The sequence below is a fragment of the Peromyscus leucopus genome, chromosome 8b (genome assembly GCF_004664715.2).
Source record: "Peromyscus leucopus breed LL Stock chromosome 8b, UCI_PerLeu_2.1, whole genome shotgun sequence".
Lineage (NCBI taxonomy): Eukaryota > Metazoa > Chordata > Mammalia > Rodentia > Cricetidae > Peromyscus > Peromyscus leucopus.
Window position 1 is genome coordinate 95,499,192 of NC_051086.1, and position 19,865 is coordinate 95,519,056.

The window sequence follows — 19,865 nt, forward strand, 5'->3', positions numbered from 1 at the left end:
AGGTCCCACACACCCGAATCACACACAGGCAGAGTCAGCCCTGGGACTCTGAACACTGACAGCCAGAAGCGCTACTTCCCGTGTCTTTAACTGGCTGCTTCGCCACGTGAACGAGCTTTTGTGGGAGCATTTCAGCCAGCCCAGCCCGCGGTGGGCTGCTTTGGGTGCAATGCTTTTGGGAGCTTGTTGTCCAACAGCTTTCAAATCAGCCCTTGGGCTAGGGGGACAAATATCATCCTCCGCCTGGGATGAGGGGGCTCTAGCCAAAAGAAAGCAGGCAAACATTTCGTGCAAAGTCACAGAGCCTGGGCATAGAGGAGGCAGCAACAAAAATCTGTTGACTATGTAAAGTCTAAGTAGCTCCGAGCCTGCCAGAGCCCTGAGAATGCTCAGATGGTCCCATCTGGGGAAAGGGCCTTTGCTGTACCTTCCAGGATGAGCGGAATTTCCTGGGGAGAGAACCCGCTCGAGTTTCAGGTGGCAGGTTGACTCTCCCAGATTCGGGGCGCACGGAGACTTACTGGTCTCCACTCGGGGGGGGAGGGGGGCTTCAGTCCTCACCAAAAGCGAATTCGCGCTGTATTAGCCACGAGGGGGCGGGGCGAGGCGGGGCGGGGCCGAGGTGGCGGGGTGAGGGGACCCAAGGAGCTTCATAAAGCCACAGCGAAGGCCGCCGCGCCGCTAGTAACAGCGGTCCGCTGGAGAGGGAGCCCCGGAGCCGCTGCGCGTCTCCCCAACGCGCGCTCAGGGCCAGGCGTCCCAGCCCGGGTTCGAGTGGCGTTCCACTCCTCCCCCGGACTCCACCCCCGACCCCCCCCCGTCACCCCTGCCCCCACACCCTCTGGCCTCCTCGACGGCTGCGGGAAGGCGCCCAGCCCGCCGCGGATGGGCATCGTGGAGCCGGGCTGCGGAAGACATGCTGACCGGCACCGAGCCGATGCCGAGTGACGAGGGCCGGGGACTCGGAGCGGATCAGCAGCATCGCTTCTTCTATCCGGAGCCGGGCGCACAGGACCCGACCGATCGCCGTGCAGGTGGCAGCCTGGGGACGCCCTATTCAGGGGGCGCCCTGGTGCCTGCCGCCCCGGGCCGCTTCCTCGGCGCCTACGCCTACCCGCCCCGGGCCCAGGCGGCCGGCTTCCCTGGACCGGGCGAGCCCTTCCCGCCGCCCGCGGGTGCCGAGGGCTACCCGCCCGGGGATGGCTATGCAGCCCCGGACCCGCGTGCCGGGCTCTACCCAGGGCCGCGAGAGGACTACGCATTGCCCGCGGGGCTGGAGGTGTCGGGGAAGCTGAGAGTCGCGCTCAGCAACCACCTGTTGTGGTCCAAGTTCAACCAGCACCAGACAGAGATGATCATCACTAAGCAAGGACGGTGAGTGTGGCGCGCGCAGAGCGGAGCAGGCGGGGGTCTGGCCTCAGTGGCCCGCCGGAACAAGGACTTTGCTCTTTTTTTTTTTCTTCTTCTTCAAATTCTGAAGCTGCACGTTGCTGAGTCTTCGTGTTCGCAGTCTGAGCTTCAGTCTTAGGAGAAAGCAGGATAGCAGTGAGGACGCCGCAAGCTCTGGAGAGCCGCGGAGCCGAGGGCATCACACCAACAGTCAGATCAAAAAAGGACAGAGATGGTGGTGTGGGCGCGATTAGAAGTTACTTTGGTGCAGAGGAAAGGGTGACTCTTGCTTCACCAAGAGTTGACCGGAGGGTCCCAGACTTGCTCCTTGCCTGGGGTCGCAGAGGGCAGTGTGGGGAGAGAGTATTCAGGGCCTGACAGATCCTGGCCACTTCTCAGTCCCTGGGTATGGGAAACTGAAGTGTTGGGGACAGAATCTTTTGGGATCTCGGTGTCTTCTTTGCTGCTGCTGTGCTCAGGGTAGCTTTGGTGTATGGGGGGGGTGGTGGCGGGACAGACTGGGATTTGGTGACATGGAGAAAAGGTCGCCAAGTTTCTTTTCCGGTCTTACTTTGATATCATATGTCTGGAGAGAGAGAGGGGAGAGAGAGAGAGAAAGGAGTGTGTGTGTGTGTGTGTGTGTGTGTGTGTGTGTGTGTGTGTGTTGTGTGTGTGTGTTGTGTGTGTGTGTGTGTGTGTGTGTGTGTGTGTGTTGTGTGTGTGTGTGTGTTGTGTAGAGGTAAGGACAGGAAAACGTATGAAGGCACAAATGCCCACATCCTGAACAGGCCAAACTCAGAACCAGTCCCAGCTGGTGTCCAGTCCTGAACTGTAAGCTTTGAAGCTGGTCCCTAAAAATGTGCTCACATCCTAACGCAGCTATTCATCAGTCCAGCCTGGGAGAAGATGGAGGGTTCCCCTGGGCTGTTGCCTCAGTAGTAAGGTTTGCAGCTCAGCCTGCTGCTTCCGGATGGAGTCTCTTTGCTGAAGAAAGAAAGAGAAACTTGAGTTTGTGAGGGGTCATTGAGCATGCAATACCCGAGTGGACCCTCTGTGTCTTCTGGGAAGAGGCAGTGGAGACCAGCCAGGGCTCTATATGTTCTTTGCCGTTAGTGGGTTAGGATGTGGGGTGTCGGGATGGAGACTCAGGAAGTAATTGAGAGACTGAAAGGGTGGGGTTCTTGCTCAGCCCCAAAGTGGCATTGCTAGACTATATTCCCTGCAGATGATGTCTGTAGCGGGTGGAGGGACCTAGCTGCCAGCTTCAACTGGTTTCAAGCTGCTGACTTGTTCTTTCTCACTGGGATGAACCGAGGATAAACCATGTGTTTGTTTACGGCCCACCCTTCATCTCCAAAGCCTTCTGATAATTCTTCTCTGCTCCCCAGACCGGTCTCTGGGTGTCACCAGGCACTGGCCGGGTTTCTAGTCCTAGAGTGTCTGAACTGGAAGGATCCAGACACTCCTGCCGCTCACTGCACAGACAGGGAAACAGGCCCAGAGACAGCGAGGGACTCTTCTGAGGTTCCGCAGCTGGTGAAGCTGGGACTAGGGCTGAGATGGTACCTGTCTGCTCCTTTCTCCAGTCTCCCCAGCCACGAGTAGAAACAGCCACCTACACCGTCTGAAGGCCTTTTGTGGCACCCAGCATGCTTTCATTATTTCACAGTGGGTTAGGCAGGCCAGGCATTCTCCCCATTTCACAGTTACGAACACTGAGAGACGCAGGGATAACCAGCAGCTTACACTCCCACACAGCAGACTAGGTGGGACCTCCAACTCTGTGCTTTGTGGTGTGTCAGGAGCAGGAGTCCTTCTCATCCTGGGGCCTGGCCAGGTCTTCCCAATGCACTGTCAGGCCTCAGCTCCTCCAGTCTGATGGGATGGGGTGGTCAGCATCAGCCAGAACTTAGTGATTGCTGGCTGGCTGGCTGGGCCTGTCTGTCTGTGAGCTGTTAGGGGAGGCATTAGGAGAGGCACGCTCTGACTGTCCCTGTCTGGACTCCCACGGCCTCCTCCCCTGTGTCTTCCTACTGCAGAATTTTCACTGGACCAACCTGGGATTTCTTCCTTTCCTTTCCCTTTCTGTTTTAGGGCTGTGATTGGAACCCAGGGCCTAGTGTCTGCTAGACATATTTTTTAGGAAAGCTGTGATAATAATGCACAGAGGGGTGATACCCATAACTGGAAACTAGCCTGTGCTACATAATGAGGTTTTTTTTTTCTTCTCTTTCTTTCTCTCTGCTATATAGCAAAGGCTTCTTTTGAACTCCAGATCTTTATCTCTGCCTTCCCAGTGTTAGGACTATAGGTATGTGCCACCATGCCTGGTTGACATGCTGTCTCAAAGAACCAATATTAATTTACTTTTCTTTTCTATGCTAAAAATTAGCCCAGGGCCTTGTGCAGGCTGTGCAGACACAGACACTCCGGTACTGAGCCACAACCTTAAGCAGCTGTTTATCTTGACAAATCCCACTATAAAAAAGTAGAAAGCCAGGCATGGTGGAACACGCCTTTGATTCCAGCACTCGGGAGGCAGAGGCAGGTGGATCTCTGTGAGTTCCAGGCCAGCCTGGTCTACAGAGTGAGATCCAGGACAGGTATCAAAACTACAGAGAAACCCTGTCTTGAAAAAAAAAAAGGGGGGGGGGGGGGGGGGATTTAGCTCAGTGGTAGAGTGCTTACCTAGCAAGTGAAAGGCCCTGAGTTTGGTCCTCAGCTCCAAAGAAAGAAAAAAAGAAAAAGAAATACAACAAGAACAACAACCCTCCAAAAAACAAAAACAAACAAACAAATAAACCCCCCAAAGCAAAAACAAAATTAAAATTAAAAGTAGAAAAATGTAGCAGGCTTAGCTTAAAAAATGTTCAGTATTGGTCTTTTTTGCCCCCTGTGGTTATTTTGTTTGTTTGATTTGTTTTTGTTTGGTTTTTGAGAGAGGGTCTTACTATTCAGGCTCAGCTGTCCTGGAACTCACTTTGTAGACCAGGCTGGCCAGGCTCACAGAGATCTGCCTGCCCTGCCAGAGTGTTGCCATTAAAGGCATTCATCATGTTGTGGTTATCTTGAGATAGGATTTTTGCCATGCAATCAAAATTAGCCTGAAATTGGTGATCTTCCTGCCTTGAATCCGTATGTTCCTCTGAAAGCGGATTTTTGTTGATTTAGTTGAGACGAGGTCTTACTTCACGTCATCCAGGCTGGCCTGGAATTCTCAATTCACCTGCTTCCGCCTCCCAAATGCTGGGATTACAAGTGTGCACTGCAACCATGCTTGGCTTGAAAATGGAACTTAAAAAAATAATGGGCTGGCACAATGGCTCAGTGGGTAGAGACGCTTACTGCCAAGCCTGTCGACCTGAGCTTGATTTCCAGGACCCACATGGTTGAAAGCGAGAACTCCCTCTCACAAATTGTCCTCTGACCTCCAAACACGCACCGTGGCACATGGGTACTGTCCATCACCACCACCATCTGCAAAAGGAAAAAAGAAAAAGAAAAAAAGAAAGAAAGAAAGAACAAAAAAACCAAGGCTGGAGAGACTGTTTAGTGAGTGAAGTATTTGCTTTATAAATATGAGGACTGGAGTTTGAGCCCCAGAACCCATACTAAGAAAACATCAGTTAGGCCTTGTGGCGCACGCCTTTAATCCCAGCACTTTTGAGGCAGAGGCAGGCAAATCTCTATGAGTTCGAGGCCAGCCTGGTCTACAGAGTGAGTTCCAGGACAGCAAGGGCTGTTAAACAGAGAAGCTGTCTTGAAAAACCAAATAAGTAAATAAGTAAATAAGTAAGCAAGTAAATAAATAAATAAATAAATAAGTAAATTAAATGAATGAATGAATGAATGAATGAATAAATAAATAAATAAATAAATACATAAATACATAAATAAATAAATGATAGTGCCTGAGGAATGTCACCCCAGGTTGTCCTCTGGCTTCTACATGGACATGCACATACATGCATACATGTGTACACACACACACACACACACACACACACACACACCAATAAGTAAATAAACAAATAAACAGACAAACAAGCAAATAATAAAATACCATCAGCAAAACTGAAAAAGAAATCCCTAAATGCCTTCTGAGTGTTTCCTAAGAGTCTGCTTGCATCGTGTGTGTGGTGGTCCTCACACTTTAGATCCGGGTCCCTGGTGGATGGGAGCCGTGGCTGCTCATCCTCTCCTGTGATGCCTCCCCTTGGATCAGGTTCCCAGGGGCTCCCTCCTGGGAAGAAGACAGGACACACCACCGTCAAAAAATTCAGCCCTACCAAGCCCACGGCCTCTGCTGTCTTCTCGGCTTGAGCTCCGGTGAGCGGGCCAGCCCAGGGCTGTTTCCTTTTGCTGTAGAGTTTTGGGCTCAGGGCAGCTTCCTTTCTGTCCTCCTCCTTTGGCAGGCTGGCCTGTCCCTCTGTGGTTCCAGTGACCTGCGAGTCACCACCACATCACCCACAGACCTTCTTTCTTTTTGAAAAATTCTTCCATCCCAGACCCACCCACAGCCCCTCAGCCTTTCCTCCTGGCTGACTCACCCGGTCCCTGGTCCTTCCTCTCCCACCCACCCTGGACCCACCTACTGGTGTGGCTCAGTAGCACTGTGGCATTAGATTACCAGTGAGGGGAGGTGGATGATGCCTGGGGTGATGAAGATGTAGGCACTCAAGTGGGGCTCAGAGAGGGAAATGGAGACGAGCAAGCATTTGGGGCGGGCTAGAGAGACCACTCAGCAGTGAAGGAGCTTCCTGCCCATCCTGATGGCCTGAGTTCAGATCCCCGGACCGACTCGGAAGGAGAGCCCTGGCTCCTGCAGGTTGTCCTCTGATCTCTCCGTGCCCGTGTGCACCCACAGACGTACACAAACCCACAAAATAAAAATAACAGAATGTAAGGCTTTTCTTTTTTCTTTGTTTTCGTTCTTTTTGTTTGTTTTTCAAGACAGGGTTTCTCTGTGTAGCCCTGGCTGTCCTGGATCTCTCTCTGTAGACCAGGCTGGCTTAAACTCAGAGATCTGTCTGCCTCTGCCTCCTGAGTGCTGGGATTAAAGGCATGAGCCACCGCTAAAGGTGGTATTTTAAAAAGACAAAAGAAGTCGAGTGGCTGTGGCATACGCCTTTAATCCCAGCACTTGGGAAGCAGAGCCAGGTGGATCTCTGTAAGTTCGAGGACCAGCGTGGTCTACAGAGTGAGATCCAGGACAGGCACCAAAACTACATGGAGAAACCTTGTCTCGGAAAAAGAAAGAAAAAAAGAAAAAAGAAGAGAGAGAGAGAAAGAAAGAAAGAAAGAAAGAGAGAAAAAAAAGGAGACTCTGGGGTCCCTTTTGTGTATTTTTGGAGATGGAGCAACCTGGGAGTGCTGCATAGAGGCCGGGCCAGTGTTTCTGTGTGCGGTGTGTGTTGTGAATGGGGTGGTAAATACAAACAGCTGATATTCTCAGTAAGGGAGAGAGGCCGGGTCTCCGTGGGCGTGTGGGTGGGTATTAATTGCTGGTAATCCCCGCTTTTTCTAAGCGTGATTGGTTGATTATTATAATTAAGATAACTTTGGGGAGAGCTGTTGTTAAGTAGCTCAGTTTGCAGTAATGTGAAGCCAGGGTGGCAAAGGCAATTTCGGCTTCGTGTTCGGCTTCGTGTTCGGTGGCGCCACAGCTGCCGCTTTTTTCCTTTCTCCGTATTCCCGACCCTCACAACTTGTAATTAATGGTTTAACTTAATATTTTACTTTTTAAATATCTATATAATTTTTGGTGTGTGTGTGTGTGTGTGTTGTGTGTGTGTGTGTATATACTAACTATGGGTGTGAGGGAGCCTATGGAGGTTGGAGGTCAGAGCCCCTGGTACTGGAATTACAGGCCATTATGAGCTCATATAGAATCAAACCCAGGTCTCCTGCAAGAGCAGAAAGTATCCTTAACCACTGAGTCATCTCTCTAGCCTTTTACTTTATTATTATTATTATTATTATTATTAATTTATTTATTTATTTAATGATTATGATTAATGATTTTGGGAGGGGGCTTGAGACAGGGTTTCTCTGTGTAACAGCCTTGACTGTTCTGGACCTCACTCTGTAGACCACCAGGCTGGCCTTGAACTCGCAGATCCAACTGATTCTGCCTTTGGAGTGCTGGAGAGTGCCACCACCAGCCAGCCGGCTTTATTTTATTTTTGAGACAGAGGCTTACTCTGTAGCTAGCCGGGAGCTCTCTGTGTCCAGGGTGCCCTGCCCTTGGACAGGCACAGTTTCTTCCTCAGCCTCCTAAGTGCTGGGATTATCGGTGGGAGCCATTATATCCCACTAACCTTTTAGATTTTTTTCATTTAAATTTATTTTATTCATGTGCACGAGTGTTTTCCTCACATGTATGTATGTCTATGAGCCGTGTGCATGGCTGGTACCCTCAGAGGTCAGAAAGAGGATATTGGAATGCTTGTGAGCCACCATGTGGGTGCTAGGAATTGAACCCTGGTCCTCTGCAAGAACAAGTGTTTTTAACTGCTGAGCCACCTCTCCAGTTCCTAAATTTTTATTGGTGGTGCGATATTGAACCCAGGGTCTCATGGGTGCTAGGCAAAACACTCTTATGCTGAGTTACATTCCTAGCTCAACTTTTCAGATCTAAAAAAGCAAAAAAACAAACAAAACAAAACAAAAAAACCCACTTATTTTAAAATCTGGGCACACTCATGGTGCATGTATGTGATCACAGCACTCAGACACAGGAAGATCGTTAAATTCAAAGCTAACCTGGGCTCCATACTGAGACCCTTTCTTTAAAAAATAAGCAAAATAGGCCTGGAGATGGTGGTGCACACCTTTAATCCCAGCACTTGGGAGGCAGAGGCAGGTGGATCTCTTGTGAGTTCAAGGCCTGCCTGGGCTACAGAGTGAGATCCAGGACAGGCACCAAAATTATACAGAGAAATCCTGTCTCAAAAAATAAAAAAAAAAAAAAAAAAAAAAAGCAGAATAGTTTGTTGTAACAAAATGGATGATGTCGAGCTAGCAAGATGATTCAGTGGATAAAGCTGCTTGCTCCCAAGGCTGATGACCCGAGTTCTATACCTGAAACCCGCAGATGGTGAAGGGGAGGACCAACTCCCACAGGTCATCTTCCCCAAGTGTGCCATGCCCTCTGCAATAAATAAGTAAATTATATATATATATACTGTGTACCATCCAATGCTGAGGCAGCTATTGAAAAATTATCCTCTCAGAGACAACTACTGTTGTGACCTCAGAAAATATTTTGGCAATGTCTTATACTTACAGAATACAAAATGTTCTCAGGCATCCAGAGACCTCCTCCCCCTTTCCCCAAGTTGGACCCATGGACTAGGAATCACACAACCACTTGCAAATGGCTATGCAGAAATGCAGAGCTGATCTTTGCCTGCTCCGAGGAAAACGTAGCCAGTCAACCCTACAGACAGTTGGCCGATGTCTGAAAGGAGTCACTGTTTTGTTGTAGCCTTGACTGGCCTGGAACTCACTCTGTTCCCGGCCATGTCCCACGACCCTTCAGATCATCTCTAGATGAGTTAGCCCTTGGAGCAGCAGAGAGTTATGGGGTCATGACTCTGTCCCCTGAAGGTGGTGTGGCAAGTAATTTTACAGAGGTAAATATGGTACCACATCCATTTCCACTACTGTTTTCTTCCCAGCAAAGTCATATGTAAATCAGGGAGTTATTTGGGGATTCTACTGTAGTGTTAGCCGTGTGTGTATGTGTGTGTGTGTTTACATGTACAGGTGTGCACACGTGTGTGGAGGCCATTGGTTAACCTAGCAAGTCATTCCTCAGTCATCATCCTCTCTCTTTCCCTTCCTTCCTTCCTTCCTCCCTTCCTCCCTCCCTCCCTCCCTCCCTCCCTTCCTCCCTTCCTTCCTTTCTTGAAACAGAATCTCTCTATGCAGCCCTCGCTGTCCTGGAACTCTTTATGTAGACCAGGCTGGCCTCAAACTCACAATGATCCATCTGCCTCTGCCTCCCAAATTCTGGGATTAAAGGCGTGCACCACCACGCTTGGCTTATTATTTTTTTTGAGACAGGGTCTTCACTAGCCTGGAATTCATCAAGTAGGCTAGGCTGGCTGGCAAACCGTAAGAATCTAAATGTCTCTGCCTCCTCAGTCCTTAGATTATAGTTATATGCCACCATATGAGGCTTCTCTTTCTCCTCTTCCTCCTTTTGTAACGTGGATAGTGAGAACTCAGGTCTTCATGATTGCACAACATCTCACCATCTTTTTAAGTAGAAGTAAGACTTCCCATCTCCTTGGCTTCGCCCACAACCTTCCTGTGTCTCTTGTCACCCACTAGGAGGATAAGAGTAGGACAGAGGGACAGTAGTGTGGCACTGTCATCAACATCCATCTACAAGCCTCAGTGTCTTCCAGTATAAAGCTTTGAGGAACATTTTATATCTCAAAGGACTGCTTGATGAACTGGCTAGTGTATAAATAGAGGATTGCTAAACATGTTCTGAGGCTGGGGGTGTGGCTTAGTGGTAGAGCATTTGCCTAGCATGCACAAGGCCCCAGATTCTATACTTAGCGCTACCAAAAAAGATATTCCTTTCTATTTCTTTAGAATAGGAAGTTGGAATGAGAGCTGGTCACAATATGAGAAGCACTCCTTGAGTGCTGAGATTAAAGCCTGGCATATGTGTGTGTGTGTGTGTGTGTGTGTGTGTGTGTGTGTGTGTGTGTGTGTATGTATATGTGTGTGTGTGTGTGTGTGTGTATGGATGTTATGTCAGCATATATGAATGTGAACCATATGTATATGGATGTTATGTGCGCCACATGCATGCCTAATACCTGAGAGAGTATTGGATCCCCTGAAACTGGTCTTACAGGTGGTTTGGGCCCATTATGTGGATGCTGAGCATTGAATCCAGGTTGTCTAGAGAAGCAGTTAGTGCTCTTTTTTGATGAGCCATCTCTCCACACACACATCCCCGAGGGGAGGGGGGGCGCCCCTTTTTAAGACAAGGTCTTTCTATTATGTAACTCTGGCCGTCCTGGAACTTGATATGTAGACTAGACTGGCCTCAGACTCACAGAGATCCACTTGCCTTTGCCTTCAAAGTAGTGAGATTAAAGTGCCAAGCCAGGTGTGGCAGGTGGATCTTTGTGAGTCTGAGGCCAGCCCAGTCTACATAGCGCGTCCCAAGACAGCCAGAGGTACATAGTGAAACCCTGTTTCAAAAATAAAATAAAGATGTGAGCCACTGCACCCTGCTTCCTATTTTTAAAAATTAATTAATTAATTTTTTGTTTTGTCTTTTGAGACAGGGTTTCTCTGTGTAGTCCTGGCTATCCTAGAACTCACTCTGTAGAACAGGCTAGCCTCGAACTCATCTATTTTTATTTATGTGTATGTGTGCTTTTGTGAGTTTATGTGCCATATGCATGCAGGCCATGGACTGTTGAATGCCCCGGAACTGGGATGGCAGACACTTGCGAGCTGCCTGATGTGGTGCTGGGAACCAAGTCTGCATCTGCTGGAAGAGCAGGTGCTCTTAACCACTCTGAGCCATCTCTCCGGCTTTAGAGACTGTGATCTGAGTGACCTTACAATGAGTTAGTGAGAGAAATGGATTGAAAATATTTCCCCCGCGGGCCCCGCCCCCGCTGCCACCCCACAGTTTTTCTTTTTCTTTTTTGTTTTTTTCAAGACAGGGTTTATCTATGTAGTTTTGGAGACTGTCCTGGATCTCACTCTGTAGACCAGGCTGGCCTTGAACTCACAGAGATCCGCCTGGCTCTGCCTCCTGAGTGCTGGGATTAAAGGTGTGCGCCACCGCCGCCTGGCCTCCCACAGTTTTTCAATATTTATTTCTTGGGCTAAAGATGTAGCTAAGTTGGTAGGATTCTTGTCTCGAATTCATTAAGTCCTGGATGGATTCCTAGCACTACACAAACTGGGGGTAGTGGTGCACACCTGTAATCCCAGCATTTTGGAAGTAGAAGCAGGTAGACCAGAAGTTCAAAGTCATCCTTATCTATAGGAGTTCAAGGCTAGTCCAGTCTGCAGGTTTCTTGATTGAGAGACCAGTGCTTTCCTATCCTCTAGGGCCCCCTGGGAGGAGGGATGTGAAGGGACATCCAATGACGGTTTGCCACTGCTGTTCTGACAACCCTGCCCTGTCTGCTGGGGCGTGAAGAAGGAGCTCAGCCATTGGAACTGGTCATGGCTCTGAGGCTGCCGCTTAAAGTGGATGGAAGAGACGGTGGTGGTGACGGAAGGCCAGTGGTCGTGATGGCGGTGATGAAAGCCGAGATGCCGTGACGTCAGACAAGAAGGCAGTGGCTGTGGCTATGATGGGGACAGTGGGTGTGGTACTTAGAGCTGGAGTGATGGTGGCTTTGATGGAGGTGGCGGCTTGAGAGTCAGAAGACATGGTGGAATTTTTGGATGGTTAAGATTATGGCTGGCGTGATGGCAGCGATGGGGAGGTGCTGGCTGGAGTGATGGCGGTGATGGGGAGGTGCTGGCTGGCGTGATGGCGGCGATGGGGAGGTGGTGGAGCTAGCCAGGTGATGGCTCCAGGGACAGCGGTTGTAGTCGTGGAGAGGTAATGGTGACGGTGCTGGTTGTAGAAGCGGTGAGGTAGCAACACTGGAGGTTGTAATGGTGGAGACGGTGTAAGGCGATGGTGGAGATAGCGGTGAGGGTGATGGCGGTTGTGATAGGGGGGTGGTTGTAATGATCACGATAACGGGGGCAGTGCTGGTGGAAGTGGTGGCGAGGCCATTGCAAGAGAGGGCTTCCTTTGCTGACTCTTACCCCAGAGCGGTGGGGACGGTGCAGGATCCAGCACACTAACTTTCCTTTTCGCTGGGACCCACGACTTGAAGCAGGAGGACCATTAGAGTCGTCTGGACCCCTGGGGTGTCGCTGAGTTCCTGAAGACCCAGGCTTGGGGCAGGCCGTTCTGTAGATGTGGGGGTACAGGGAGGGCCGGTCAGTGAGTACGGCGTCAGTGCAGGGCACAGAGTGGAAGAGTCACCGTGGAGACGTGGAACTGAGGCCCAACCCTTCTGGGAGCCGTCTCTGGAGAGTTGGCTGGTGCCCTTGGCCCACACAGGAAGCATCTTGATGTTAGAGATGGTGGTTTCCAGATAAATATCTAGTCACTGATCTTTTGAGAGGAAAGCATTCTCAAGAGTCTACAGGGTGGGATGTACTCAGTGTTTGCCGGGCACACATCAAGTCATCAGCCCTACAAAAGATAGGCACTGATTTATAGTGTCTGCCCATTCCCAGGGTGTAAATGCGCTCACCGTGGTTGATTCCAGGCTACCAACATGACAGGGCCTGAACACAGAGCAGGGGGAGAGGCACAGCTGTCTCTCCTCTGCTACCTCGTACAACAGACACAAATAACCTCAAGCTCAGGCCACAGCACAAACGGAAGGAGACTCGAGGAGCGAATGCCGTGGCTTTTTAGAATGTATGTAATTGTTAGGTTTGTACACTTTTGTTTTGTTTTGTTTTGCTTTTGAGACAAGGTTTTTCTCTGCAGCCCTGGCTGTCCTGGAACTCACTCTGTAGACCAAACTGGCCTCAAACTCAGAGATCCTCCTGCCTCCGCTTCCTAAGTACTGGAATTAAAGGTGTGTGCCACCATACCCAGCTAGTACAATTTAATTTTTAAAAAGATTTATTTTTAATAATTTCTGTGTGTGCCTCTGTGTGTGTGCCTGCATGTGCCTCTGTGTGTATGTGTGTGTGTGTGTGTGAGTGCCTCTGTGTGTATGTGTGTGCTTCTATGTGCGTCTGTGTGTGTCTGTGCATGCAGGCATCTGTGGAGGCCAGAGGCATGGGATAATCTTGGAGCTGGAGTCACAGGCCGTTGTGAGCCGCTGATGTGGATGCTGAAAACTGATGTCGAACCCTCTGGAAGAGCAGTATGTGCTCTTACCCGCTGAGTCCATCTCTCTGGCCCTACAAACTAATTTTTGTTCCATCTACATTTAACAACTGACAGGCTAACTTGGGGTACACTTGCCAGTTGGCTCTTGGACAGGTGGGGGCTGGAGGCAGCACACCGCGTGCACACCGCGTGCACACCGCATGCATACCGGTGACTGGCCACGGGGCTGATGGACGCTGGGGCTTCTCTGTTCCCCACAGGCGCATGTTCCCATTCCTCTCTTTTACTGTGGCTGGACTGGAGCCCACGAGCCATTACAGGATGTTTGTGGATGTGGTCTTGGTGGACCAGCACCACTGGCGGTACCAGAGTGGCAAGTGGGTGCAGTGTGGCAAGGCGGAAGGCAGCATGCCAGGTACGACCCCCTTTCGGAGCGGTGGGCATGCTTTCCCTCCCGGGCTGGGGGCCCCCTGGTGGGTTGCTCAAGCTCTTGCCCCTGAGGCGGAAGATTGGGTTCTATAGGCCATACACCTCCTCAGCCTGCCTTGGGCTTGTCAGATCTTCTCTAACTCAGCAGAGGACAGTCGGCTCAGCCCTCTGCTCTCGGTGGCCGCGGCTCAGCCTGTCCGTCCCTTCCCTGCATCTTTCTCGCCTTCCTCTCAGCACAAGCAAAATCCCACATCTCCAGGGGCTGTTCAAGGGCTACTTGGCAATAAGGTTCACTGTCCACAGGAAACCGTTTATACGTCCACCCAGACTCCCCCAACACCGGAGCCCACTGGATGCGCCAGGAAGTTTCGTTTGGAAAACTAAAGCTCACCAACAACAAGGGGGCTTCCAACAATGTGACCCAGGTAGGACTGTCAGCCCCACCTGCCCCTGAATCTGAGAACCTCTCCTCTGACACTTCCTACGACCCCTCTGTGCTGTTGGAGTCCCCTCTCTTCCCTCTCCTCCCCTCCCCCCTCCCCCCCCCCCCCCCCCCCCCCCCCTCCCCCCCCCCCCCCCCCCCCCCCCCCCCCCCCCCCCCCCCCCCCCCCCCCCCCCCCCCCCCCCCCCCCCCCCCCCCCCCCCCCCCCCCTCCCCCCCCCCCCCCTCCCCCCCCCCCCTCCCCTCCCCCCCCCCCCCCTCCCCCTCCCCTCCCCTCCCCTCCCCTCTCCTCCCCTCTCCTCCCCTCTTCCTCCCCTCTCCTCCTCTCCTCCCCTCCCCTCTTTTCCCTCCCCCCCCCTCCCCTCCCCTCTCCTCCCCTCTCCTCCCCTCCCCCCCCCCCTCCCCTCCCCTCCCCTCCCCTCTGCTCTTCTCTCCTCTCCTCCCTACACAGCCAAGGATGACCTTGAACTTCTGATCTCCCTGCCACTAGCCCTGAGTGCTGAGATTCCAGGCATGTACCAACAAGCCTGGTTTGTATGGTTCTGGATATTGCACCCAGGGACTGGTGCGTGCTAGACAAGCATCCTATTAATTGAGCTACTCTCCGCCCCATACCTTTGCTTCCTCTCTGAACTCTGGCTCTTTCCTATTCACCTTGGGAAGACAGTGAGATGGAAGGACACTGGATCTTTGGCAGGGCTTACCCTCAGGTCAGCACAGGCCAAACCAGCCTGGGGGGCTTTTTCACCAGATCATGATTTGTAACCTTGGTGGGTCCCAGAGTCCCAGAGAGTGGATACAAAGTATCCTCACACTGAACAATCGAGGCTTTTTGTTTTGTTTTTTTTTGAACAGATTTATTGATTTTGTTGTGGGGGTGCACCAGTGCTATGCTGTGTTTGTGGATGTGGGAGCAGGCAGAGGACAACTTGCTGGAGTTGTCTGTTCTTCCATCACGTGGCTGCCAGGGATCAAAGTCAGGTTGCCGAGGTTGGCAGCAAGTGCCTTGGCCGGCTGAACCACCCCTACAGCCTCGATCCTGGTTTTGTTGTCTTTTCCTGAGACAGAGTTTCTGTGTGTACTTCTGACTAGCCTGGAACTTGCTCTGTAGCCCAGGCTGGCCTCAAACTCAGAGATCCACCTGCCTCTGCCTCCTGAGTGCTGCGATTAAAGGCCTGCGCCACCACTGTCCGATGCCCAATCCTGTTTATTTATTTTTTAATCTTGAGCTAGAGAGAGACTTCAGTTGGTAAAGCATTTGCCTTGCAAAGACAAGGACCTGAGTCTCATCCCTAGAACCCATTCCTGTTAAACAAAGAGAAGAAAAGCTGTAATGCCATGAGCCAGGAATTTTAGCACTGGGGAGGCAGAGACAGGTGGATCCCTAGGGCTCACTAGCCAACCAGCCTCCTTGGTGAGTTCCGAGACAGGGTGAGAGACCCTGTCTTAAAAAAAGTGCACGGTGATTGAGGTTGTCCCCCAGCCTCCATCTGTATTTGCTCACACACAAGCACACAGAGGCATGCGTGTGCACATATGACCTCCAGCGCTAGTACCTTGGTCTCACTGACATGAAGGATCAAGAAAGTCACAAGAGGCTAGATTAGGTGCCCCAAAGAGAAGCTGCATGGTGCAGGATGGGTAAAGGCACAAGAGGTCCTCAAGCATTCTTTCTAGTCCCACTGTAGGGCTAGTAGTCACTGGTGGGTGAATGCATCCGGTCATGAGACCACAGTGGGGTCAGGAGGAAACTTCCAGCTCCTTCCCGGACCCTGACATCACCTCACTCCCTCTCCAGATGATTGTCCTGCAGTCCCTCCATAAGTACCAGCCCCGGCTGCACATCGTGGAGGTCAATGAGGGAGAGCCGGAGGCCGTCTGCAATGCTTCTAACACACACATCTTTACTTTCCAAGAGACCCAGTTCATTGCAGTGACTGCTTACCAGAATGCCGAGGTGAGGGCTGGGGCAACAGGGGCCTGGGGACAGGCATTTGCTAGGGGACCATCACAGCCTTCTGGTTGGGGGCTGGAGTCCCTGAGCCTCAGACTCAGGCAACTCTATTTCCCCTCTCTAGATCACTCAGCTGAAAATCGACAACAACCCCTTTGCTAAAGGATTCCGGGAGAACTTTGAGTCGTAAGTGAACTGGATTCAGCTTGTCTTTGGGCTCTCTGAGATGGGACCGTAGATCAGTGGCCAACATGTCCTGTCTCTGCTTTGGGGGTCTGGGGCGCAGGCAGGCCAGGGAGGGAGGACCAGGGAAGGAAGAGCTGTGCCTGTGACTTGTTTTCTCATTTTCCGTTTGGTTTTGTTGTTGTTTTGTTTTTAGCATGTATGCATCTGTTGACACCAGTGTTCCCTCTCCGCCTGGACCCAACTGCCAGCTGCTTGGGGGAGACCCCTACTCGCCTCTTCTATCCAACCAGTATCCCGTCCCAGCCGTTTCTACCCCGACCTTCCCGGCCAACCCAAGGATATGGTCTCACAGCCTTACTGGCTGGGGACACCTCGGGAACACACTTATGAAGCCGAGCTCCGAGCAGTGAGCATGAAGCCCACATTCCTGCCCTCTGCCCCCGGACCCACCGTGCCCTACTACCGCGGCCAAGAAGTCCTGGCCCACGGAGCTGGCTGGCCGGTGGCCCCTCAGTACCCTCCCAAGATGAGCCCAGCGGGCTGGTTCCGCCCCATGCGAACTCTGCCCATGGACCCTGGCCTGGGATCCTCAGACGGCCGGGGGCCGGAGGAACAGGGTTCCCCCTCGCTGTGGACTGAGGTCACCCCTCTCCGGCAGGAGCCCAGCGACTCGGGACTAGGCGAAGGCGAGTCTAAGAGGAGACGGATATCCCCCTATCCTTCCAGCGGCGACAGCCCCTCTCCTGCTGGGGCCCCTTCTCCTTTTGATAAGGAAACCGACGGCCACTTTTATAACTATTTTCCCAACTGAGAAGATGCCACTGGGTTGGAGGGCGCCGACTAACTTAGAAAACAGACACGGGGCCGAGAAGCCCCGAGCCATCCCTTCCCCGTGTAGTGATTGGTTGGGGGAGGACAAGGGGCAAGAAGGATTCTGGCCTTCGCGTGTTGCTTCCTGGCCCACAAGGAAATGTGACAGGAATGTTGTCCCCTGCCCTTTCCTCTGCCCGAACTACAGTCACGTACCTGGTGCTGCTTCTGACCGATGGTTCCGTGGAGAACGGAAAATGGACTCCAGAGAGTTTGGGCCCCAGAGGGACTTCATGGCTTCTGGCGGGAGGGTCGGGGAGAGGCCAGGACTGGAGACATTACCCTGTCCCCTGCAGAGCAACTTCGAACTGTTAGTCTCTCGCCTGTGTTCCGTGGATTTTTATAACAGCCAGCCAACCAGGAACCGAGAGAGGACTCAGGTGACTTTGGGTGGACTGGGTCCACCTGTGAGGAGACAAGAGACTGGGTGCAGAGGAAAGGCTTGGGGGGTGCACATTTCACCGAGAGAGGTCACTTTGAACTGGTGTGCACACACGCTTTTTCCTTTTTTATTTCTTTGGGATGGGGAGGCTATTTATTGTAGGGAGAGTGATGTCTGGATGTATTTCTTTTGTTTTCATCACTTTCTGAAAATAAACATGAAACTGGTGAGTCTGTCCTGCTTCTGTGGCTGGTGGGAGGGGGTGTGAGGATGGAGGTTTTGCTGGTCCCTGGCTCTTGTTTTGGGGGTAACTGTTAGGAACGGAACATGACCTCACTTAGGGATAAACTAAGTTAGAGTATGTCTGCTCCTCAGCACTCCGGATGATGGTTCATGCTGCCACGTGTGACCAAAGGTGTCTTTGTGACCAAGGAGTCCCTCAGCCTGTGTTGCCTGCTCAGCACCTGGGGAAAGGCAGGCCAAGGCTGGGCTGGGTGGGAGGGGAGCCCAGGAGAGAGAGGACTCTTGATTTATCTTTGCATTTTTACACTCCCCATTTCTAGGTTTGTTCAAGTGTTAAAGGCATAAGCAGGGGCTAGGATGTGACGTTGCCATTCTTTCCAGGTCAAGATCATCCAAACACTAGCAATTTCTTATGAATCAACCTAGTACATGGGGGGGGGGGCTGGGGATGAGCGCTCGACAAGGTCCTCCGAGTGAGAGCCGCCATCATGGGCTGGTGCACACGCACACACTCTCTCTTCCTCTTTTACTTAACTTACTTATTTTTGACAGGTTCTCACATTGCAGCCCAGGATGGTTTCGAAGCTCATGGTGATCCTCCTGCCTCACCCTCCCAAGTGCTAAGATTACAGACACAAACCACCATGCTGAGCTTTCTAGCTCTGTTTCTTTTAAAAAGAATTTAGGCCAGGGAGTAAAAGTGCTAACTGCGGACCACCCATGCTTGATGCCCTGAACCTATGTAAACGCTGCATCTGGTGGCACACATCTGTCGTCCCAGTGCACCTAGGAGATGGGGGCAGGCACAGGAGGGTGTCCTGGCTGCTCACCAGATGGCAACTCATAGGTGTGAAGCATGGCAGGAGAAGGGACAGAGACCCCACCATAACGTGGTAGGAAAAAGCCAATCTCAGAGGACTGTTCTGATTTCCATGCCTACAGAGAGAGAGAGAGAGAGAGAGAGAGAGAGAGAGACAGACAGACAGACAGACAGACACACACAGACAGAGTAAATAAACATTTTTAGGTTCTTTTTTAAAGATTTATTTATTATGTATACAGTGTTCTGTCTGCATGTATCCCTGCATACCAGAAGAGGGCACCAGATCTCATTACAGATGGTTGTGAGCCACCATATGGTTGCTGGGAATTGAACTCATTCTGGCTGGTCTGGAACTTAGAATGTAGACCAGTCTGGCCTCAAACACAGAAATCCACTTGCCTCTGCCTCTTGAGTGCTGGAATTAAAGGCAGTTACTACCCTAAGCAGCATAAATTAATATTTTTTGAGACAGGGTATCACTATGTAGCCAGCTGGCCTGGAACTCTATGCAAACCAGGCTGGCCTTGAACTCACAAAGATCTACCTGCCTCTGCCTTCCAGGTGATGGATTAAAGGTGTGCACCACCACACCTGGTTATAAATGATTTTTAAAATGTTTATAACATTTATGGGTTTTTTGTTTTGTTTTTGTTTTTTGAGACAGGGTCTCTCCATGCAGCCTTGAATGTGCTGAACTCACAATGTAGCCCAGGCTGGCCTCAAACTCACAAAGATCCACCTGCCTCTGCCTCCTGAGTGCTAGGGTTAAAGGTGTGTGCCACCACACCCAGCTACGTGTTTATCTGTAGGGGTGCCATGGAAGCCAGAGGGGTATCAGATTCCCTGAAGCTGGAGTTAGGTGTGGTTTTGAGCCTCCTGACATGGGTGCTGGGAACCACACTCAGTCCTCTGCACCATCAGTAGGTGCTCTTAACTGATGAGCCACTTCTACACGCCCAAAATAACTTTTTTTGTTTGTTTGTTTCATTTTTTTTGAGACAGGGTTTCTCTGAGTGGCCCTGGCTGTCCTGGAACTCATTCTGTAGACCAGGCTGGTCTCAAACTCAGAGACCTGCCTGCCTCTGTCTTCCGAGTGCTGGGATTAAAGTCCTGTGCCACCACTGCCTGGCTTCCAAATAAATATTTTTAAGATAAAATAATTCAAGCCAGTTGTGGTGGCAAACGGCTGTAAACCCAGCACTTGGGTGACTGAAGCAGGTGGACTAACAGCTGGAGACCAGACTGG

The 19,865-nt window shown here is 51.3% G+C and overlaps 1 protein-coding gene across 1 annotated transcript; it reads left to right on the forward strand.

The window, feature by feature from the left end:
* The first annotated feature begins 885 nt into the window (after positions 1 to 885).
* Positions 886 to 17,776, forward strand: Tbx21 (T-box transcription factor 21). Its single transcript, XM_028869126.2, is given in 8 exon segments — positions 886 to 912; positions 914 to 1,374; positions 13,552 to 13,706; positions 14,024 to 14,145; positions 15,960 to 16,118; positions 16,240 to 16,301; positions 16,495 to 16,595; positions 16,598 to 17,776. Coding segments are annotated over 8 exon segments (1,602 nt in total). The 3' UTR covers positions 17,113 to 17,776.
* Positions 17,777 to 19,865: the final 2,089 nt, after the last annotated feature.